Source organism: Coregonus lavaretus (assembly GCF_964263955.1).
Source record: "Coregonus lavaretus genome assembly, chromosome: 5".
Taxonomy (NCBI): domain Eukaryota; kingdom Metazoa; phylum Chordata; class Actinopteri; order Salmoniformes; family Salmonidae; genus Coregonus; species Coregonus lavaretus.
Window position 1 is genome coordinate 72,985,571 of NC_139992.1, and position 22,956 is coordinate 73,008,526.

Genomic DNA, 22,956 nt, shown 5'->3' on the forward strand with positions numbered 1-22,956 from the left:
CCAAACTGTTCTTGGATGGTTGGGAGAAGTTGCTCTCGGAGGATGTGTTGGTACCATTCTTTATTCATGGCTGTGTTCTTAGGCAAAATTGTGAGTGAGCCCACTCCCTTGGCTGAGAAGCAACCCCACACATGAATGGTCTCAGGATGCTTTACTGTTGGCATGACACAGGACTGATGGTAGCGCTCACCTTGTCTTCTCCGGACAAGGTGTTTTCCGGATGCCCCAAACAATCGGAAAGGGGATTCATCAGAGAAAATGGCTTTACCCCAGTCCTCAGCAGTCCAATCCCTGTACCTTTTGCAGAATATCAGTCTGTCCCTGATGTTTTTCCTGGAGAGAAGTGGCTTCCTCGCTGCCCTTCTTGACACCAGGCCATCCTCCAAAAGTATTCGCCTCACTGTGCGTGTAGATGCACTCACACCTGCCTGCTGCAATTCCTGAGCAAGCTCTGCACTGGTGGTGCCCCGATCCCACAGCTTAATCAACTTTAGGAGACGGTCCTGGCGCTTGCTGGACTTTCTTGGGCACCCTGAAGCCTTCTTCACAACAATTGAACCTCTCTCCTTGAAGTTCTTGACGATCCGATAAATGGTTGATTTAGGTGCAATCTTACTAGCAGCAATATCCTTGCCTGTGAAGCCCTTTTCGTGCAAAGCAATGGTGACGGCACGTGTTTCCTTGCAGGTAACCATGGTTAACAGAGGAAGAACAATGATTTCAAGCACCACCCTCCTTTTAAAGCTTCCAGTCTGTTATTCTAACTCAATCAGCATGACAAAGTGATCTCCAGCCTTGTCCTCGTCAACACTCTCACCTGTGTTAATGAGAGAATCACTGACATGATGTCAGCTGGTCCTTTTGTGGCAAGGCTGAAATGCAGTGGAAATGTTTTTTTGGCGATTAAGTTCATTTTCATGGCAAAGAGGGACTTTGCAATTAATTGTAATTCATCTGATCACTCTTCATAACATTCTGGAGTATATGCAAATTGCCATCATAAAAACTGAGGCAGTAGACTTTGTGAAAATAAATATTTGTATCATTCTCAAAACTTTTGACCACGACTGTACGCTTGGCTCACTCCATTGAAGCAGCATCAGCTCTCACAACACGCCTCGCATCCTCCTCTCTGATTGCTTCCAGTGTCACCAAAGTGCTGTCAATCCACAATTTGTCCATCATATTTGATATAGCAGTGGCTCCCTCATTGGACGTGGCTACTGCCAATGCGGCTTTTGCCCACGAATACAGTTTTGGGGCATCGCGACCATATTAGAGTTCAGACTTTTATTTGCATTCTGGGTTCCTCCATGCTACATTCTTTTGATGAGGTTATCATTTGACATCCTATGACATACAGGTACCATTTTATGTGCAACTTCTCTACTCAAAAATGTATGGCCTCCATGGTTTTTGTGACTGGGTGGATCTTCACCATTTTCTAGGGCTCACTGGTGCCAGCACCAGTACACACACCTATCCCGTAGTTGGAAGTGAATCCTCGCTTGTGCCAAGTGCCATCAAAGGATACATGAATGTCTATGATGGCATCCTCATCCTCCTTCAGCAACTCTGCTATGTCTGGGTCTATATCTGCATATGCTCTTCTAATTAGCTTTACAGCACTCTCCATTGACTGAAGCCTTATCTGAATCTCTGCAACTAAAGTGGGTACTTATTATGTCTGTCGACATTACAGTAATAACTGCAGGATTAAATATCAGCATGTTACCCTATGTAAATATTAGCATATCAGCATGTATATACTTTATGTAAATCTAATTTGACACTGTAGACCTATGTGACAGTCTCATTGTATAGTTATGTTTTCCTATCTCTCTGTTTATTCACTTTGAATACATTTGATGGAGCAAGGAAATAAATATTATTTATACACAGCAAGTCACCTGACAATAATGGGCTACTCTCCCTTTTTATTTACCTGTCACTCTTCTGTCATGTCTCTGATATGAGCTGAGACACAAGGAAGGAATCCCTTTGATTATTTTCTTTAGAGCTGCATAGCCAAGTCCAAGTTCGTGGGCTAGAAAAACCATCCTCACATTTATATAAAATGCCACATATCCCCTGGAGCAATCCTGCAGCATGGAGGAAGTGTAAACACTCCTCCTAAATGCATCACGATCACCTTCACAGTGTGCACATTTTATCATGACAGAATTATAGAATCCCTGGTTGGTGGGGTCTACGTGATTTTCAGTCCAGTGTTTAGACACTTAGGGGCAAATCAAATCATGTACAAGTTGGTTTATTTGTGACATGTGGAATAAAAGCCCCTGTTGGCTGGCTGCTGTCTGGTTGATCTCAACTAATTTGCTAATTTTTTCTTTCATTCACTACTTTTCTCGCATTGGCTAACTGAGATCGCATATTTTTATTCAGTTTGCCGGAAAGGGCCATTAAATGCCAGTAATCAATCGGATGTCAGGAAATTACTAATCTTTCAGCACGAATCAGTACGTCTACAAAGGATATAGCCATGAATGGACAAGCTAACGATATGCTCCTGAAAACAAGCTTTGAATGATATGTGATTCAACATGGAGAGTTTTAAAAGTAGCGGTTGAAGTTCTACATGAAACATGCTAACAATAATTAAATGTATGCTAGGTGTAGTTGACAGAGATGGGATAAAATGATACAAATCAAGTATTTATATACATTATTGCCAATGTATTTGTACATTTTATGAAAGTATGGAAGTTATAGTTGCAAAATATCCCAAAATCTGAAAATTGACAGATGGAAACAAAATCACAATTTTTGCCTGTGGTGCCTGGCCTTAAGACCTCTTGATGTATCAAAAAAAGATATACAAACATTATTTGATGAAAACATTTATTTGGCCTTACTGCTAGTAGCCCATATAAACACATTGATTAACAGATTCAGTACATGGAACAACAGATAGTCCCAAAAGGAAGTTTGTTCTGATGTGTCTATCCTATATCTAAGAGATATAAGATCAGGAAACATTTGTTGTTGTTTTCTTACATGTATTTAACCCTTATTTTTGTCACTAAACAGTCTCCATATATACTTCCATAAATTTTTTCGACTAGTACCGGGGGACCATCAGATGAGTCTTGTGAGGTCTGTGTGTGTCCTACCTTTATCCAGAGGGGTCATATTACTGTGTAGGCCAAACGGTTCGGAAACTACAGACAGAAGTTGGCATATCAGCTGTACCGACTTCAGCTGATTCCAAAGCCGCTTGTGGGGTTTGTAAAGCAAAAACATGTTCGTGAGAGTCTCATCTTTCCATAGAGGGGTCATAATAGTTTGTAGGCCAAACTGTTCGGACGCTACAGACAAAACATTGTGAGAAGACGAATTTTCGGGATGTCTCATTGTCTGACAAACACAGCTCTAGCTCTGTCACCTTTCACCGCAGATGCAGAAGTGTTATATAGGTGGATGAGGTGGATTGAGATGCATCCAATGCAAAAAAACAGATATCTATCTTAAACTGATTGATTTTTATGGGTATTTTTCTTATTATGCTAATTCGATTTCCGCAAGGGCACGGACATCTACCTTATTTTTTTATTTATTATGTTTTTAGCTTTATCCTTTGAAAATAGGCAATATTCTGGAGATGAGCATGCGTCTCTTCAATATGTACCTATTGTTCCTCTTTTGTGCATTTAACTATATGTCGCAAGTAAAGCCTTGGGTGGCGAGTTGATACAATTCCAAGTCTGGAATGTTAAAATCTTTCCTTTTTATTTTATGACTTTTTTTTGCCCATATAAAGTCTGTTATAACCGAGTATACTTTTTAAAGAATGTTTTTGGTGGGGTAATTGCTATTAACGAGAATAAATATACAAACTTTGGGAACCATGCCATTCTGAAGAGGTTTATTCTACCTGTAAGATTTATGGGAATATTGTTCCAATTAATTAGATCTACTTTCATATTGTTGAGAAAAGGAATAAAGTTATCTTTATATGTTTGTTGTTTGTTGTCACTTATTAAGCATCCTAAGTATTTTATATTTTTTGTGGTCCACTTAAAAGATTGCTGTAGATCATGTTATTATTTTTATTTTTCCTGTTGCCATAATTTTTTTTTTTTACACATTAATTTTATATCCTGGCATTTGAGAGTATTCAGACAATATTTTTAGCAAGGGGGGCATTAAGTTTGACTTTCCATGGCTGACCTCTGATCTTTGTCTGACCTGTCCTGTCGGTCCCGCCTTCCGCAGGAGATGACGCGGGCTGTACGGTTGACGGCCAGGTGTACACCAACCGAGACATTTGGAAACCAGAGCCATGTCGGATCTGCGTGTGCGACAGCGGCTCCGTCCTGTGCGACGAGATCCAGTGCGATGAGCTGTCCAACTGTGAGAAGGTGACCATCCCCGAGGGCGAGTGCTGTCCCATCTGCCAGAACGAGGGCGGCTCAGACACCAGTGGCAACGGCAGACCCGGTGAGTGGTCGGAAAGCGTGACCCGAAATTTGCTATGACGAAAATAAGAATTAACTCCACTGACTCCATGACAATGAAGTCATTGTAGAATAGATACTTTTGTAACATGATTCTTTGTTCATGTCTGTTGTGTTCTGTCATTTTCAGATGGTGGCAGAGTCTACAGGGTAAGATTTAGTATGTCATTGTGATACATCTTTATAATACTGTATTACTAATTGGATTTAAACAATGGTGCAATGTCTGTCTTCTTGCTCTTCGTTTGTAGGGTCAGAAAGGAGAACCTGGAGAAGTACCACAGGTGACTGGGATCAGAGGTCGTCCTGGGCCTATGGTAAGCTTATAGTTCACTTTGTTTTCAAAGTCTATTATAAACTTAGTTTATGATATGGTGCTTTGTAGTGTTGATTTTGTAAAACTCTTTGAGTCGACACTAGATGGCAGAAGAGAACAGTTACCTTTAAATTGTCCTGAAAGAATTCCTGTGTAGTTCAACTGTACCTGACAGAGCATCAGGAATGACTTTACTCCATTTCCATAGTAATGATGTCATCATGGGATTTATGAAGGGACATTATTGTGTCTACACTATTGTGACTTTTTCATCCGTTCTTTTTGTCCTACAACAGGGGCCTCCCGGATCGCCAGGATTCAGAGGGGACCGAGGACAGAAAGGAAGACCTGTACGTTCCAAACATGACTCACAGAGCAAATACATTATGCTGTAGCAATGCTTGAGTTCTGTACTGTATAATTATTTACATTGGCACATTGACAAAAATACAGTGCGTTTTGATTCAAACTGGATCTTTGCCAAATCTCAAATCCTTTATCATTCCTTGTCCTGGGACTAAACCAACAGTGTGATCACCCATCCCTTTTATGTGACAGCCCCTCAGAAGTAGTATGATCCATGTGGACCCACCTGTGCAGTCAACACAGTGATTGTCTTTTAAAAACAGAATGTCACGTAGATTGATTTGGGAAAGACGTTTGAGGTACAGTGCATTCGGAAAGTACTCAGACCCCTTGACTTGTTACATTACAGCCTTATCTAAAATAGATTTTTTAAAATCACATCAATACCCCATAATGACAAAGCGAAAACAGGTTTTTATAATTTTTTGCAAATTTATTTTAAAAAATCTAAACAGAAATACCTTATTTACATAAGTATTCAGTCCCTTTGCTATGAGACTCGAAATTGAGCTTAGGTGCATCCTGTTTCCATTGATCATCCTTGAGACGTTTTTACAACTTCATTGGAGTCCACCTGTGGTAAATTCAATTGATTGGACATGATTTGGAAAGACACACACTGTCTATATAAGGTCCCACAGTTGACGTAAAAATGTATGCACACATGACTGTAAGTCGCTTTGGATAAAAGTGTCTGCTAAATGGCATATTCATATTAATATTAATTGACAGTGCATGTCAGAGCAAAAACCAAGCCATGAGGTCGAAGGAATTGTCCGTAGAGCTCCGAGACATGTTTGTGTCAAGGCACAGATATGGGGAAGGGACCAAAACAAATATTTAGCATTGAAGGTCCCCAAGAACACAGTGGCCTCCATCATTCTTAAATGGAAGAAGTTTGGAACAACCAAAACTCTTCCTAGAGCTGGCCACCCGGCCAAACTGAGCAATCGGGGGAGAAGGGCCTTGGTCAGGGAGGTGACCAAGAACCCGATGGTCACTCTGACAGAGCTCTAGATATCCTCTGTGGAGATGATAGAACCTTCCAGAAGGACAACCATCTCTGCAGCACTCCACCAATCAGGCCTTTATGGTAGAGTGTCCAGACGGAAGCCACTACTCAGTAAAAGGTACATGACAGCCCGCTTGGAGTTTGCCAAAAGGCACCTAAAGGACTCTGACCATGAGAAACAAGATTCTCTGGTCTGATGAAACCAAGATTGAACTCTTTGACCTGAATGCCAAGCGTCATGTCTGGAGGAAACCTGGCATCATCGCTACGGTGAAGCATGGTGGTGGCAGCATCATGCTGTGGGGATGTTTTTCAGCGGCAGGGACTGGGAGACTAGTCAGGATCGAGGGAAAGATGAACGGAGCAAAGTACAGAGAGGTCCTTGATGAAAACCTGCTCCAGAGTGCTCAGGACCTCAGACTGGGGCGAAGGTTCACCTTCCAACAGGCCAACGACCCTAAGTACACAGCCAAGACAATGCAGGAGTGGCTTCGGGTCAAATCTCTGAATGTCCTTGAGTGGCCCAACCAGAGCCCGGACTTGAACCCGATCGAACATCTCTGGAGAGACCTGTGCAGCGACACTCCCCATCCAACTTGATAGAGCTTGAGAGGATCTGCGGAGAAGAATGGGAGAAACTCCCCAAATACAGGTGTGCCAAGCTTGTAACGTCATACCCAAGAAGACTCGAGGCTGTAATCACTGCGAAAGGTGCTTCAACAAAGTACTGAGTAAAGGCTCTGAATACTTACATAAATGTGATATTTCCGTATTTTTTTATTTATACATTTGCAAAAATTTATAAAAACCTGTTTTTGCTTCGTCATTATGGGGCATTGTGTGTAGATTGATGAGGGGAAAAAACTATTTAATCAATTTTAGAATAAGGCTGTAACATAACAAAATGTGGAAAAAGTCAAGGGGTCTGAATATATAATTAAGCAATAAGGCCCAATGGGGTGTGGTATATGGCCAATACACCACAAACCCCTGAGGTGCCTTATTGCTATTATAAACTGGTTACCAACGTAATTAGAGCAATAAAAATAAATGTTGTGTCATACCCGTGGTTATGATTGCCATTATAAACTGGGTGATTCGAGCCCTGAATGCTGATTGGCTGACATCCGTGGTATATCAGATCTGTGGTATATTTAAACATAAATGATTAATGTATATGCTCCTCTCATTGGAATGCTGATCCTATGGAGGGCATACATTAAGCAGAATCTTATTTAGCAGAACAACATTAGTCTTTATGATTTATGACATATGTCGCTTGTCTGCCTCTCATATTATGTTTAACACCCTTGATTCAATTCATCCGTTTTGTCAAGCATACGCTCTAATGATTTTTTTCTCATTTGTGGCCATTTTCATCATCCACCATCATTGCATATCAACTAGGAGACGTGCTTTAGAACAAGAAGGCAATATGAATGTATACACATATATTACTAAACCTAAATGGAGATCCGAACTCAAGTGTCACTGATATCAATACATGATTTGAGCAGAAATGTAGGTCGCACATCAAGTTATAATTTGGAACCTAATGAATGACACAGTGTGAACCTGAAATGTGTTGCGTAGTCCTGTTTATATTAACATGACATTATCTATTTGAAGGGGCTACGTGGACCAGCAGGATATGATGGAGAGCCTGGTGTGCCTGGAAATCCAGGAGAACCCGGACCTGCAGGAAACCAGGGTCCACCAGGGGTAAGTACCACAGTACCCACCCCTCATAAACAATGTATAATGTCAACTATATAATGTTTCTATAAATGTTTAATTGACTGTCAATAAACAAATTATAAAGTTTATTTGGTATCAACTCTAACTCTGCTGTTCCACTGTTACATGGACCTTTGCTGGCAAGATCTTCAGAAGTCGAGATCAGTCAAAATTTTGTCAATGACCACCCACCGATTCTATTGGATGCCACCAAAGGTTTTATTAAAAATAATGCAACTGCATTTGCATCTGGGTTGAATAAATCACAATTAAAGAAGATATCAGAATGAGAAATGTTGTTAACTGCATTAGAGCGTTCTCAACAAACACTATTTTCAGACCAGGTAGCTATTACTCTTTCCAAAACCAAGAAATAATTAAATGTATTAATAAGACAGAGAGCAGAATTTTCCATCCACTGAGTTAGACTAAACCATTACTTCCATGGGAATCATTCTAGTAATTTACTGGCCAATAAGCTACGCAGTAATGATCAATTAGCTGATATATAGAAGGATGCTGTAAACAATTCCATCGTCTAAGAGCCAAAATCCCTTCTCAAACACTCCCTTTCTGTGGACAGACTCCTTCATCACACCCAAGGCCCAGTCCCTGCTGTACCAACCTCCCGTTATGGTACTGCTCTTAACCTCCACCTCCCAGCTGTGTGTCGAAACCCTCAGAACCCAGAACCCCTTTGTAGAGATTGATCCTCTCTGGGTTGTCAGGTGGAGAAATCATCTCGTCTCCCTCGAAAGGGAGAGAGTCTCTGAGTCGAAACCTTGCCAGGTCATGATACATCAGCAGATCTGGGTTGGCAGTGTTGGGGTCCAGGGTCACAGGATAGTATTTCACAATCTCCTGCAACTTCTCCCAGACGCTGAACTGCAGGTTGCACAGGTGATTGACCATGTCTATTAGTGCTCCTGAGTTCAGCTGTGGACCTGGGAGTGGGGACTGGGATCTGGCCTTGTATAGAGTGGCCTTGTATCTCTGCAGGAAGGTGATGTGGTCACCTTTTAGACACTCTTCTACGGCTCTGATTTTAACTGAAAGACTTGAGATTATTTTGCTAATCTCTTCGGTCTTCTCCTTTATCATCCGAATCTTCTCCTTCTCTTCCTCCCTCAGAGCACGTATCCTGGCCTTCTCTTCTTCTAGTATACAGTGGGGGGGAAAAGTATTTAGTCAGCCACCAATTGTGCAAGTTCTCCCACTTAAAAAGATGAGAGAGGCCTGTAATTCTCATCATAGGTACACGTCAACTATGACAGATAAAATGAGAAAAAAAAATCCTGAAAATCACATTGTAGGATTTTTAATGAATTTATTTGCAAATTATGGTGGAAAATAAGTATTTGGTCAATAACAAAAGTTTCTCAATACTTTGTTATATACCCTTTGTTGGCAATGACACAGGTCAAACGTTATCTGTAAGTCTTCACAAGGTTTTCACACACTGTTGCTGGTATTTTGGCCCATTCCTCCATGCAGATCTCCTCTAGAGCAGTGATGTTTTGGGGCTGTCGCTGGGCAACACGGACTTTCAACTCCCTCCAAAGATTTTCTATGGGGTTGAGATCTGGAGACTGGCTAGGCCACTCCAGGACCTTGAAATGCTTCTTACGAAGCCACTCCTTCGTTGCCCGGGCGGTGTGTTTGGGATCATTGTCATGCTGAAAGACCGAGCCACGTTTCATCTTCAATGCCCTTGCTGATGGAAGGAGGTTTTCACTCAAAATCTCACGATACATGGCCCCATTCATTCTTTCCTTTACACGGATCAGTCATCCTGGTCCCTTTGCAGAAAAACAGCCCCAAAGCATGATGTTTCCACCCCCATGCTTCACAGTAGGTATGGTGTTCTTTTGATGCAACTCAGCATTCTTTGTCCTCCAAACACAACGAGTTGAGTTTTTACCAAAAAGTTCTATTTTGGTTTCATCTGACCATATGACATTCTCCCAATCCTCTTCTGGATCATCCAAATGCACTCTAGCAAACTTCAGACGGGCCTGGACATGTACTGGCTTAAGCAGGGGGACACGTCTGGCACTGCAGGATTTGAGTCCCTGGCGGCGTAGTGTGTTACTGATGGTAGGCTTTGTTACTTTGGTCCCAGCTCTCTGCAGGTCATTCACTAGGTCCCCCCGTGTGGTTCTGGGATTTTTGCTCACCGTTCTTGTGATCATTTTGACCCCACGGGGTGAGATCTTGCGTGGAGCCCCAGATCGAGGGAGATTATCAGTGGTCTTGTATGTCTTCCATTTCCTAATAATTGCTCCCACAGTTGATTTCTTCAAACCAAGCTGCTTACCTATTGTCTTCCCAGTCTGGTGCAGGTCTACAATTTTGTTTCTGGTGTCCTTTGACAGCTCTTTGGTCTTGGCCATAGTGGAGTTTGGAGTGTGACTGTTTGAGGTTGTGGACAGGTGTCTTTTATACTGATAACAAGTTCAAACAGGTGCCATTAATACAGGTAACGAGTGGAGGACAGAGGAGCCTCTTAAAGAAGAAGTTACAGGTCTGTGAGAGCCAGAAATCTTGCTTGTTTGTAGGTGACCAAATACTTATTTTCCATCATAATTTGCTAATAAATTCATAAAAGATCCTACAATGTGATTTTCTGGAAAAAAAATTCTCAATTTGTCTGTCGTAGTTGATGTGTACCTATGATGAAAATTACAGGCCTCTCTCATCTTTTTAAGTGGGAGAACTTGCACAATTGGTGGCTGACTAAATTCTTTTTTTCCCCACTGTAATTGTAAGAAAATCTTTCAAGTCTGTCCTGATCTGCATGTGTGTATGAACGACCTATGTCTTTATGTACTCTGCTGTTTGATCACAGGCTAGTTTAGCTTCAGAGAAGAGACTCAGCTTCTTCTTCAAGGGCTCCAGTTCAGCCTTTACTCTCTCCTTGTGATCCTGGACAATTTCATTTATGGGACAGAACTTGTATTCTTGAATCCCGACACACCAAACAGACAGGCTGTTGATCCTCCAAACAGAAAAGCTTGAGTTTCTCTTTGTGCAGAGTACAGAACCTCTCGGACCTGACTGCATCCATGTAGCTCCTGTGCTGTAGGAACCCCTCACACAGCCTCTTCAGGGTCAGGCTCACTGCTGGGAAAGGCATGGAGGAGATCTTCATGCAGACTGGACATTCCTGGTCATCCTTACATTTCCATAATTCCTCCAGGCAGGTTTTACAGGGCTGTGGATGCAACACAGAAACACAGGATCACTGAAGATGTCACAGCACACAGGACAGGATAAATAATCTTCTTGGAGGGACGATTCAGAAGCCATATGTCACTCAGACAGTCAGTTTCCTCCTCTCTGTAATGGCCTCAGCAAATAGCCAAACATGCCTTTCATAAAGAGATGCTCTGTTTTTTGACACCACACTCCAAAAAGCAAGTCCTGCAGGCTCTAGTTTTGTCTTATCTTGATTATTGTCCAGTCGTGTGGTCGAATGCTGCAAGGAAAGACCTAGTTAAGCTGCAGCTGACCCAGAACAGAGCGGCACGTCTTGGTCTTCATTGTAATCAGAGGGTTAATATAAATACTATGCATGCCAGTCTCTATTGGCTATGAGTTGAGGAGAGACTGACTGCATCACCTCTTCTTTTTATAAGAAACATTAATGTGTTGAAAATCCCATATTGTTTGCATAGTCACTTACACACAGCTCTGACACACACACTTACCCCACCAGACATGCCACCAGGGGTCTTTTCACAGTTGCCAAATCCAGAACAAATTCAAGAAAGCGTACAGTATTATATAGAGACATTATTGCATGGAACTCAGTTCCATCTCATATTGCTCAAATTAACATTAAACCTGGTTTAAAAAAATGGATAAACCAACACCTCACGGCACAACGCCTCTCCCCTATTTGACCTAGATAGTTTGTGTGTTTGTATTGATATGGAAGAGTAGCTGCTACTTTCACAACAACTAATGGGGATCCTAATAAAATACCAAATACCAGAGGTAGTATAATCAGCTTCAGTGGCAAGTCCAACAGCAGGTTCTACACTTATCACAAGTCTCTCTGGATCAGAGTAGATGGTGTCAGCTAAAGGACTAAACTGTAAAAGGCTATATCAAATTTATCCAGGAAAATCTGTAGTTCTTGACAATGAAGGATGAGGGGGTGGGGTAATTCCCTAACCATTGATTGGTCCTGGGGATTACCTGGCCGATGAGAGAACAAAGGTTACCTGACTAATGAGGCAGCAGTGATACCAGGTGTGAAGTAGAGGAGTGATGTGGGGGTAGGTGATAAAGGCCCACACAAGAGATGGGGTCGAAGTGGAGGCATGAATGACCCTAACCATAAAACATTAGCAGATTGATTATCTGGACATCATTTGGCCTATTGGGAAACATAGTATGGGGATAGGACAGCATACCTGGCCGTTAGCTGTCCCATTGAGATGCTGAGTGTTCTCTGAGTTGCAGATTGCATATCCAATACTCTAAATCACTGTTCTGTTTCTCCAGGGACTGGGAGCTCAGATGGCTGGAGGCTTTGGGGATGAGAAATCGGCCGGCCAAACAGCCATGGTGCCAGGATCTAGGGTAAGAAGGGTGCAGTGGTACCATCTTGGGTCTTTGCTATGGCTTGGATAATTTAACTTTTGTGATGTATCAGATGTTTTTATCTTAGTGATGTTGATGTATGTTTGGAACAACCATTTGTTGACTCCGTGGGGCCATACTTTTTACCAATAATGATTGTGAGTGCAATGATGTCATCTGTGTTTTAGGGGGAGGCAGGAGCAAGAGGACCTCCTGGGCCAAATGGAAACCCTGTAAGTTAAAAACAACCCATGAAGAACTAATTTCAAACAACTCTATTTGGAGCAAGCCTTTCACCAACCTCTCTCTCTCGCTCTCTCTCAGGGTCATGCTGGACCGCAAGGACCCCCTGGGGAAGTCGGTGATCCAGGCCACATGGTATGACAACATTCTCCTTGTCACATGTCATGTTTCTGGTCAGGTGTTCCCTGTTTGTTGCAACAATTTTCAACAATGTTTATAAAGAATAGCACCTTGAATCATGTTGGCACCACAGTAGTCACATGCATCTTCTCAAACACAAACAACACAAAACTGACAGACTATAGAATGTCTGAAGGCATATGTTGTTGTGGACACAATTTCTGTGCAACTGTTTATGTTTACCATTTAATCTCCTGGTAACACTTTTCATAAAGCACACAGGTATAATACATTATGATGCAGTTATGATGCACTGTAGGGCTAGTCATAAGCATGTATAACCCCCTTATATAATGCCTTATCATTATCTTCTGTTGTAGGGTCCACCTGGACAAAGGGGACCTGAAGGGCCACCGGGAAAGCCGGGTGAAGACGTGAGTAAAAGATCATCTCTGTTCACCCGAAGTACTGATGCCACCCTGCATATCAAAGACATGGTTTTAGTGGGCTAGTGGTAATGTCAGTTGCCTCATGAGTTTGTTGTGTTGTGGAGAATGTTTCCCAACAGAAACAATTTCAGAAGACATTAACATATTAGATAGGAAGTATACTAACCAGGAACATTTGAAATGAACACTATTAGTGTGTTCTCAAGCATGATGTGTAAGAAATATCATACTTTATACATAGTAAATGGCCATGTTACTAATTTATTATGATGTCATCCTAGGGAGAAGGAGGAAAATCAGGAAATTCGGGAGAGATGGGATTCCCTGGATCAGCGGTAAGTTATATATCAATGGAAGTGTTATACTTTAAATTATGACTAAAATGACTGCAATACTGTATTGAAACTGTACTAAAATACCATGTCATGTATTTCAGGGTGCTCGAGGATTTCCAGGGACACCTGGGCCTCCTGGATTGAAAGGCCATAGAGTAAGTATGACCCCCGACAAACATTCAAAGAACCTCACTGTGACCTCATGTGTCACACCATTATTGTCCACTAATGGAAAAATACACTTTGTTGTTTCAGGGTCACACAGGTCCAATGGGTCTAAGAGGCGAAACTGGAACTGTAGGATCCAAGGTACAAAATCTATTTGATGTTATAGCTACAACTGACTCACTCTGTTTTTATCATTCATATTGACATCATAGTCATTTCTTGTCATATGTCAGTAATATTCATATAGATATTAGATAGATGAGTGTATAATATGCACAAAATCTGAGAGAAATAAGCTTTTTGTGCATATGGAACATTTCTGGGATCTTTTATTTCAGCTCATGAAACATGGAACCAACACTTTACATGTTGTGTTTATATTTTTGTTCAGTATATATTAAGTATATGCATACTGTAGAGGTTTGTAAGGCATGTTTTGATGAATGCAATGTTTTTGTAAATGATCTCTTAGGGTGCATTAGGCCCCACTGGTCCGATTGGCACACCTGGCCCTATGGTAAGTGGAGAATATTTCAAATATACAGTATTGTGTACTAACAACTTATGCGGTCACTGACAAAATGGCATTTTATGCAAAGACCACTGAGATGAAGAGGCCAACTGTTATGTTGATTGCAATTTGCTATAGGTTGTTATCAATAACATTTTGCAATATGGTGCACAGCATTTGATTTGGCTGCTGGGAGGCAAGGAGACCCCAGCTCCGCTAAAGTAATTTACAACTATGTGCCGTTTATAAGGTTGTTGAATAAATGTTATAGCTATTTGGTTTTAATATTACCACCTCTTGAAGAGCATATAGTCAGAACTACACATTTCAGATTATTCCATGCAAAACAATTTAGCACATTTAGCACTATCATCAGAGTCTCCATGCCCCCCAGCAGGCAAATCGAACGCACTGAATCTTATTGTGACGTTTTATTGATAAGGACCTATTCTTTGGAAGACTCCTCTCCATCTGCACTGTTCACAAAAGATAAGATAGGTGAAAGCAAAATGGTGGATGCCTACCTGTCTAGATTCTTAGTGTAGTGCAGAAGAAAGAAAGGAGACAAGCATTGGAAGGCACTATATGGATACAGCCCATGATGAGGAGCTATGCCTCTACTGTACATTATCTTTGGCTAGATTTCTTTCAGCTGTCTAAAATAAACAGTGCAATATGCTTAACTAACAGGTATACTTAAATTCATAAATTATTTAATGAATAAATACATTGATGTTTCAAATAATGCAATTATAAATTCCTGTTAGCGGAGGCCTATTTGCACCTACTATTGGCCAAGCATTTTCAAATTTGAAATCTGACTTTCTGGTACTGCAGAAGACACTTTCTGATCTTAAGTTAATGCTAACAAAACAAAATGTATGCTGTTCTCTAGACTACATAATTTAAATCTAAATGACTGTACAATTACTAATCTAAATGGTATAGAAGTTGAACTTATTCCAAATATCTTGGTATAGGGCTAGATGACAAGTTGCCTTTCAAAACACATACACATCCCGGAGTCGCCTCTTCACTGTTGACGTTGAGACTGGTGTTTTGCGGGTACTATTTAATGAAGCTGCTAGTTGAGGACCTGTGAGGCACCTGTTTCTCAAACTAGACACTCTAAGGTATTTGTCCTCTTGCTCAGTTGTGCACCGGGGCCTCCCACTATTCTTTCTATTCTTGTTAGAGCCAGTTTGCGCTGTTCTGTGAAGGGAGTGATACACAGCGTTGTACGACATCTTCAGTTTCTTGGCAATTTCTCGCATGTAATAGCCTTAATTTCTCAGAACAATTATAGACTGACGAGTTTCAGAAGAAAGTTATTTGTTTCTGGCCATTTTGATCCTGTAATCGAACCCACAATTGCTGATGCTCCAGATACTCAACGAGTCTCAAGAAGGCCAGTTTTATTGCTTCTTTAATCAGCACAACAGTTTTCAGCTGTGCTAACATAATTGCAAAAGGGTTTTCTAATCATCAATTAGCCTTTTAAAATGATAAACTAGGATTAGCAAACACAACGTGCAATTGGAACACAGGACTGATGGTTGCTGATAGTGGGCCTCTGTACGCCTATGTAGATATTCCAATAAAAATCAGCCATTTCCAGCTACAATAGCCATTTACAACATTAACAATGTCTACACTGTATTTCTGATAAATTTGATGTTACCTTTCTTTCGAAAACAAGGACATTTCTAAGTGACCCCAAACTTTTGAACGGTAGTGTATATATATATTTTTAATCCATTTAAAATAAGTCTGTAACGTAACAAAATGTGGAAAAGGTCAAGGGGTCTGAATACTTTCCGAATGCACTGTATATGTGTTTTTTTCTTTGTATTGAAAACAGGTCTCTACTCCAAATGAGACTTTGGTCTCAGTTGATCCCCTGTATAAATAAAAGTATAATAATAACATGGAACTGTTTACAAATAGCATTGCTTCATGATTGTTCTGGAGCAGCTTTTGGACCTATTTGCAGGGCTATTCCTAGTGTATCAACTCCCTGCCAATTAACAACTCCTATTTTCAACTTTTACTTTAATGGTCACTTTTTCCTTACATTTATATGTTTATTGCTTAATGGTAATTTTGTCCTTACATTTATATGTTTATTGCTCTGCCACTGTAAAAGTAATCATGATTAATTGCTCCGTTTAGGGCCCTAGAGGCATGCCTGGGGAGAGAGGTCGCTTAGGAGCAAATGGAGTACCGGTAAGAATGAGAACCTAAAGTTGAGGGGGGGGGTTAGAATTTTAGGACCACTTTAGGTATATACAGTGTGTATATATATATATATATATATATATATATATATATATATATATATATATATATATACACAGCTGAAGTCGGAAGTTTACATACACTTAGGTTGGAGTCATTAAAACTCGTTTTTCAACCACTCCACACATTTCTTGTTAACAAACTATAGTTTTGGCAATCAGTTAGGACATCTACTTTGTGCATGACACAAGTAATTTTTCCAACAATTGTTTACAGACAGATTATTTCACTTATAATTCACTGTATCACAATTCCAGTGGGTCAGAAGTTTACATACACTACGTTGACGGTGCCTTTAAACAGCTTGGAAGATTCCAGAAAATGATGTAATGGCTTTAGAAGCTTCTGACAGGCTAATTGACATCATTTGAGTCAATTGGAGGTCTAACTGTGGTTATATTTCAAGGCCTACCTTCAAACTCAGTGCCTCTTTGCTTGACATCATGGGAAAATCAAAAGAAATCAGCCAAGACCTCAGAAGAAAAATTGTAGACCTCCACAAGTCTGGTTCATCCTTGGGAGCAATTCCCAAATGCCTGAAGGTACCACGTTCATCTGTACAAACAATAGTATGCAAGTATAAACACCATGGGACCACGCAGCCGTCATACCGCTCAGGAAGGAGACACGTTCTGTCTCCTAGAGATGAACGTACTTTGGTGCAAAAATCAATCCCAGACCTTGTGAAGATGCTGGAGGAAACAGGTACAAAATAATCTACATCCACAGTAAAACGAGTCCTATATCAACATAACCTGAAAGGCCGCTCAGCAAGGAAGAAGCCACTGCTCCAAATCCGCCATAAAAAAGCCAGACTACGGTTTGCAACTGCACATGGGGACAAAGATCGTACTTTTTGGAGAAATATCCTCTGGTCTGATGAAACAAAAATAGAACTGTTTGGCCATAATGACCATTGTTATGTTTGGAGGAAAAAGGGGGTACCTTGCAAGCCGAAGAACACCATCCCAACCGTGAAGCATGGGGGTGGCAGCATCATGCTGTGGGGATGCTTTGCTGCAGGAGGGACTGGTGCACTTCACAAAATAGATGGCATCATGAGGAAGGAAAATTATGTGGATATATTGAAGCAACATCTCAAGACATCAGTCAGGAAGTTAAAGCTTGGTCGCAAATGGGTCTTCCAAATGGACAATGACCCCAAGCATACTTCCAAAGTTGAGGTAAAATGGCTTAAGGACAACAAAGTCAAGGTATTGGAGTGGCCATCACAAAGCCCTGACCTCAATCCTATAGAACATTTGTGGGCAGATCTGAAAAAGCGTGTGCGAGCAAGGAGGCCTACAAACCTGACTCAGTTACACTAACTTTGTCAGGAGGAATGGGCCAAAATTCATCCAACTTATTGTGGGAAGCTTGTGGAAGGCTACCCGAAACGTTTGACCCAAGTTAAACAATTAAAGGCAATGCTACCAAATACGAATTGAGTGTATGTAAACTTCTGACCCACTGGGAATGTGATGAAAGAAATAAAAGCTTAAATAAATAATTCTCTCTACTATTATTCTGACATTTCACATTCTTAAAATAAATTGGTGATCCTAACTGACCTAACTGTAGCTCGGCCACCTTCCAAAGCAGATGCGGAAGGCCAACATAGGCGGATGTGATGGATTGAGACGCAGCCCATGCAAAAAATATCTCTAACTTAAACTGATGGATTTTGATGGGGATTTTTTTATTATGTTACTTAGATCTTAAGGTTAATATCATTCTCAGTTGTATCACAAATTTTTATATACAATGGTATTTCATGTATTTGACTAGTGATACAAATTTCTGATGCATGTTTTTACAAGAATTGTAATTGTAGATTGTATTCTGTGTGAATCAATTTTATTTTTTATTTTTTGATCATAGGGTATGAAAGGTCCTCCTGGGAACATTGGTAAATCTGGTCCGACGGTAAGACAAGCATAGAATAAAAAAAAAAAGGGCCTGCAGTTGCTACTAATATATTACCGCTTTTCAGCTATTCATAAATTACATTTTCTGGTATTATACTTGCAGGGTCCATTAGGTATCAATGGTTCCCCAGGATATCCAGGAATTCCAGGAATGAAGGCAAGTAAACTATCAAGTAGAACATTAAGTATTCAATACATGTTCAAATCAATATGATTTAAATAGTAACTTCCGAGGCTTTATATGTAACAGTGTATACAGTATGTTGTAAATGCAACCTAATAACATACAGTATATAACTTGCTAATAAGGTAATGTAGGACTACTGTATGTACATAAAATGGACTCAAGGGGATTTCTGTTTCTATTCTCCAGGGCCAACCTGGTGCCACAGGAGCACGGGGCCCCGAGGGGCAACAGGGACAGAGGGGCGAGACAGGACACCAAGGCAGGGCAGGATCAACTGGCCAACAAGTAAGGGTCTCATTTATAACACCTACTCTCTTTGTTAAACATCATTGTGCTGTACTTTTCAATTTATGGCACAATGCATTTTAGTAATATGATATATTTGCTATATTTAGGGTCCTTCAGGAACAGACGGGGGCCCAGGTACCAAGGGTCCAGTGGTACGTATATTATCATTAATCTAGTACCCCTAATTTTCAATAAAATAATTAATGTTGTAAAACATAATTGTATTATCACATAGCATACCTAGATTCATACGATCAAGATTGATGTCTATTGAGAGATATTCCTGTTGTTTTGTAGGGCACTATGGGTGTGCAGGGTCCCGGGGGTCACCTCGGCCCCCATGGTCCACCCGGACCTCAGGGAAGCACTGGACAGCCTGGGATCAAAGGTCAACTGGTAATGTGGCGTCCGTTTACTTTGGATATAAGTAATTTTCTGCTCATGGGAGGTCCATTCATTCATGTACCGTATAGATGTATACATACACTGTCAATGTAATGACTTGCATACATGCCTTTACCAAAGCACAGATAATATGGCCCAGAGCACCTAAGTAATGTACCATTAATGCAGCACAGTTGTTTGACTGATTGACAAGATGGGAATATTGTTTTTCATTTTATGATACATTATCTCAGGTGCAGAATACAATGTTACTATAGTGATCCAGTATATTTATGGCTCTCATCTTTGTTTCAGGGAGATGTTGGTGTACCTGGGTACAAAGGAGAGGCCGGACCCAAAGGAGAATCTGTAAGCCCAAATAATTTGTGACCATTCACAGAGAATATGTACAATATTCATGGTATTATGTACAGTACTTGTAATATTGTACAATACTTGGATGTCTACATTTTCATTATTTCCCATTGAAAGAAATTCAGACACTGTCATAGTTGGAGCAGAGTGTATTGAGTTGGTTAAACACATTTTAAATAAAGTTTGTTTTGATTATTAGGGTCCCCCTGGTTCTCAAGGAATAATCGGGCCCCAGGGGGAGGAGGGAAAGAGAGGAACTCGTGGTGACTCTGGCCTACTAGGACCACCCGGTCCTCTTGGTGAGAGGGTGAGTCTACCGTTGGCCTCTATTACTGAAAACTTCTAGATGATTAGGATTTAGGTCAGTGACTGTAACTTCTCAGGATGGATTTCAGCCACCATCTCAAATTTATCCCAGTTCATCCTCCAATTGATTTAACTGACATGGATATCCTCAACCCTGTGCAGAAAATATATTGTGTCATAGATGTAATCTTAGTATCGTATGTCTTCGTTTCATATATGGATGGGCATTTGTATTTCAGGGGTCTCCTGGTAACAGAGGTTTCCCTGGTGCTGATGGATTACCTGGACCTAAGGTACAGACAGAGATATATTACAGCTACATCGGTGGTCATTAGACTGGATTCTTAGGACTGGAGCCCCAGCCCAAACCTAATTCACAAATATGTTTCTCCTAAAGGGTGCTCAAGGAGATCGTGGACCTTCTGGCATATCTGGGCCTAAAGGTTCCGGAGGGGATCCCGGGCGCACTGGCGAGCCTGGCCTCCCAGGCGCACGGGTAATGTGAAGATATCATAAATAGCTTTCCAAGATTTTTGTCTTTGTTTCTGAAGCTCATACTTTTGTATGTTGTTTCGTAGGGTCTGACTGGCACTCCAGGAGTCCAGGGAGCAGAGGGCAAACCAGGACCACTGGTAAGTTTGACCAAAGAGTGTTTACACACATCCAACTTAGGTCAGAGCTGAACAAAAAAGAACAACTGTTGAGAAAAAGGTAATGCACTCAGTGATTGCCACAGCTACAACAAGTGTTCTTAAATCAATGCTTTCGGTGATGCACAAACAAGGTTTAGACCAACAGGCTATTTGTCAGGTGATCAGGTGATCGGAGAATACCTATTTTCGAGGTTTGACCATTGGTATCAGTATTAATGACACTGAATGAACAGTCAGAGGTAAGAGTTGTTTTCGTGCCCTCTGTCTGAAGGGTCCAGCAGGAGAAGATGGCCGCCCAGGACCAGCAGGGTCGATCGGAACAAGAGGTCCTGCAGGAACCATGGGCACACCTGGACCAAAGGGCTTTAACGTAAGGAACTTTAGATGTTCTAACCTTTTCAAGATGTCTTGCTATCAAACTTTTCCTTTCTCCTCATGACTACTTGAATGACTTCTTGTCTTTTCAACTCATAGGGAGACCCAGGGAAGACAGGCGAACAAGGATCTCTGGGAGTGGCAGGACAAAGAGTGAGTACGGATGTCAATGAGCCCTAAATGACCTCTGCCCTCATACGTGTTTATGGGGAAAATTGTGTTTATGAGGACGTTCACTAATGATGACTTCCTTTCTAGGGTCCTCCTGGGAAAGATGGGGAAGTTGGCCCTGCCGGTCCCACTGGCCCTCCGGTAAGTCAACTGTTTGTCTCTGATTGTCTTTATGACTCATATCTTGTACTGACATTTTGATACAGCATTTTCCTATCAGTCAATATTATGTAATGCCACTGCACATCTGATTTGTAAAGTATACTCTCTCACAACATACTCTTCATGTTCAACAAATGTTGATTCTCTCTTTGTCTGAAGGGTGTTGCAGGTGAAAGAGGAGAACAGGGACCACCTGGAGTGAATGGTTTCCAGGTAGGTTATTGTGGATTTTGTCATGGATGCATGGATGATGTTCACTAGCAACAGTTGATCACTGAAAGTGGAAACAAAGATTGTAACTCATAAGGGATGGTTAAATCAACTTGGCACTGTTGTCGTCATCTGAAGTGTATATGCTTTTGTATATTAGGGATTACCTGGACCCCCAGGCCCTCCTGGAGAGTCAGGAAAACCAGGTGATCTGGTGAGTTTCATGAACACTTGCACTATTTGAATTAGCTGAAGTATATATCTAATGAGATACATCATGTAGATCCTCTATTTTATGGGATGCAATACTCATTGTTTGATATCATGACGATGGAGTATTAATTTATTTATCTTGTTTAGGGTATCCCTGGAGAGGGAGGTGCTGTTGGCCAGATTGGACCAAGGGTACGTTGATCATCTTACTAATATCAATATACACTGCTCAAAAAAATAAAGGGAACACTTAAACAACACATCCTAGATCTGAATGAATTAAATAATCTTATTAAATACTTTTTTCTTTACATAGTTGAATGTGCTGACAACAAAATCACACAAAAATTATCAATGGAAATCAAATTTATCAACCCATGGAGGTCTGGATTTGGAGTCACACTCAAAATTAAAGTGGAAAACCACACTACAGGCTGATCCAACTTTGATGTAATGTCCTTAAAACAAGTCAAAATGAGGCTCAGTAGTGTGTGTGGCCTCCACGTGCCTGTATGACCTCCCTACAACGCCTGGGCATGCTCCTGATGAGGTGGCGGATGGTCTCCTGAGGGATCTCCTCCCAGACCTGGACTAAAGCATCCGCCAACTCCTGGACAGTCTGTGGTGCAACGTGGCGTTGGTGGATGGAGCGAGACATGATGTCCCAGATGTGCTCAATTGGATTCAGGTCTGGGGAACGGGCGGTCCATAGCATCAATGCCTTCCTCTTGCAGGAACTGCTGACACACTCCAGCCACATGAGGTCTAGCATTGTCTTGCATTAGGAGGAACCCAGGGCCAACCGCACCAGCATATGGTCTCACAAGGGGTCTGAGGATCTCATCTCGGTACCTAATGGCAGTCAGGCTACCTCTGGCGAGCACATGGAAAGAAGTCCTCTGGCGAGCACCCCCAAAGAAATGCCACCCCACACCATGACTGACCCACCGCCAAACCGGTCATGCTGGAGGATGTTGCAGGCAGCAGAACGTTCTCCACGGCGTCTCCAGACTCTGTCACGTCTGTCACATGTGCTCAGTGTGAACCTGCTTTCATCTGTGAAGAGCACAGGGCGCCAGTG

At 41.3% G+C, this 22,956-nt stretch overlaps 1 protein-coding gene across 1 annotated transcript in view; it reads left to right on the forward strand.

Annotated features, from left to right (window-relative positions):
* Window positions 1-22,956, forward strand: part of LOC311129687 (uncharacterized protein) — a 77,713-nt gene that overhangs the window by 41,053 nt on the left and 13,704 nt on the right. Inside the window, exons 2-31 of the mRNA XM_084162085.1 lie at window positions 4,237-4,461; window positions 4,609-4,628; window positions 4,730-4,795; window positions 5,091-5,144; window positions 7,802-7,894; window positions 12,422-12,499; window positions 12,688-12,732; window positions 12,824-12,877; window positions 13,243-13,296; window positions 13,593-13,646; window positions 13,748-13,801; window positions 13,902-13,955; window positions 14,287-14,331; window positions 16,498-16,551; window positions 18,505-18,549; window positions 18,655-18,708; window positions 18,925-19,023; window positions 19,134-19,178; window positions 19,324-19,422; window positions 19,726-19,779; window positions 19,985-20,092; window positions 20,331-20,384; window positions 20,489-20,587; window positions 20,670-20,723; window positions 21,016-21,114; window positions 21,219-21,272; window positions 21,378-21,431; window positions 21,612-21,665; window positions 21,823-21,876; window positions 22,023-22,067. Coding sequence (XP_084018211.1) covers window positions 4,237-4,461; window positions 4,609-4,628; window positions 4,730-4,795; window positions 5,091-5,144; window positions 7,802-7,894; window positions 12,422-12,499; window positions 12,688-12,732; window positions 12,824-12,877; window positions 13,243-13,296; window positions 13,593-13,646; window positions 13,748-13,801; window positions 13,902-13,955; window positions 14,287-14,331; window positions 16,498-16,551; window positions 18,505-18,549; window positions 18,655-18,708; window positions 18,925-19,023; window positions 19,134-19,178; window positions 19,324-19,422; window positions 19,726-19,779; window positions 19,985-20,092; window positions 20,331-20,384; window positions 20,489-20,587; window positions 20,670-20,723; window positions 21,016-21,114; window positions 21,219-21,272; window positions 21,378-21,431; window positions 21,612-21,665; window positions 21,823-21,876; window positions 22,023-22,067 — 2,021 coding nt within the window. The remainder of the gene's footprint in view (window positions 1-4,236; window positions 4,462-4,608; window positions 4,629-4,729; window positions 4,796-5,090; window positions 5,145-7,801; window positions 7,895-12,421; window positions 12,500-12,687; window positions 12,733-12,823; window positions 12,878-13,242; window positions 13,297-13,592; window positions 13,647-13,747; window positions 13,802-13,901; window positions 13,956-14,286; window positions 14,332-16,497; window positions 16,552-18,504; window positions 18,550-18,654; window positions 18,709-18,924; window positions 19,024-19,133; window positions 19,179-19,323; window positions 19,423-19,725; window positions 19,780-19,984; window positions 20,093-20,330; window positions 20,385-20,488; window positions 20,588-20,669; window positions 20,724-21,015; window positions 21,115-21,218; window positions 21,273-21,377; window positions 21,432-21,611; window positions 21,666-21,822; window positions 21,877-22,022; window positions 22,068-22,956) is intronic.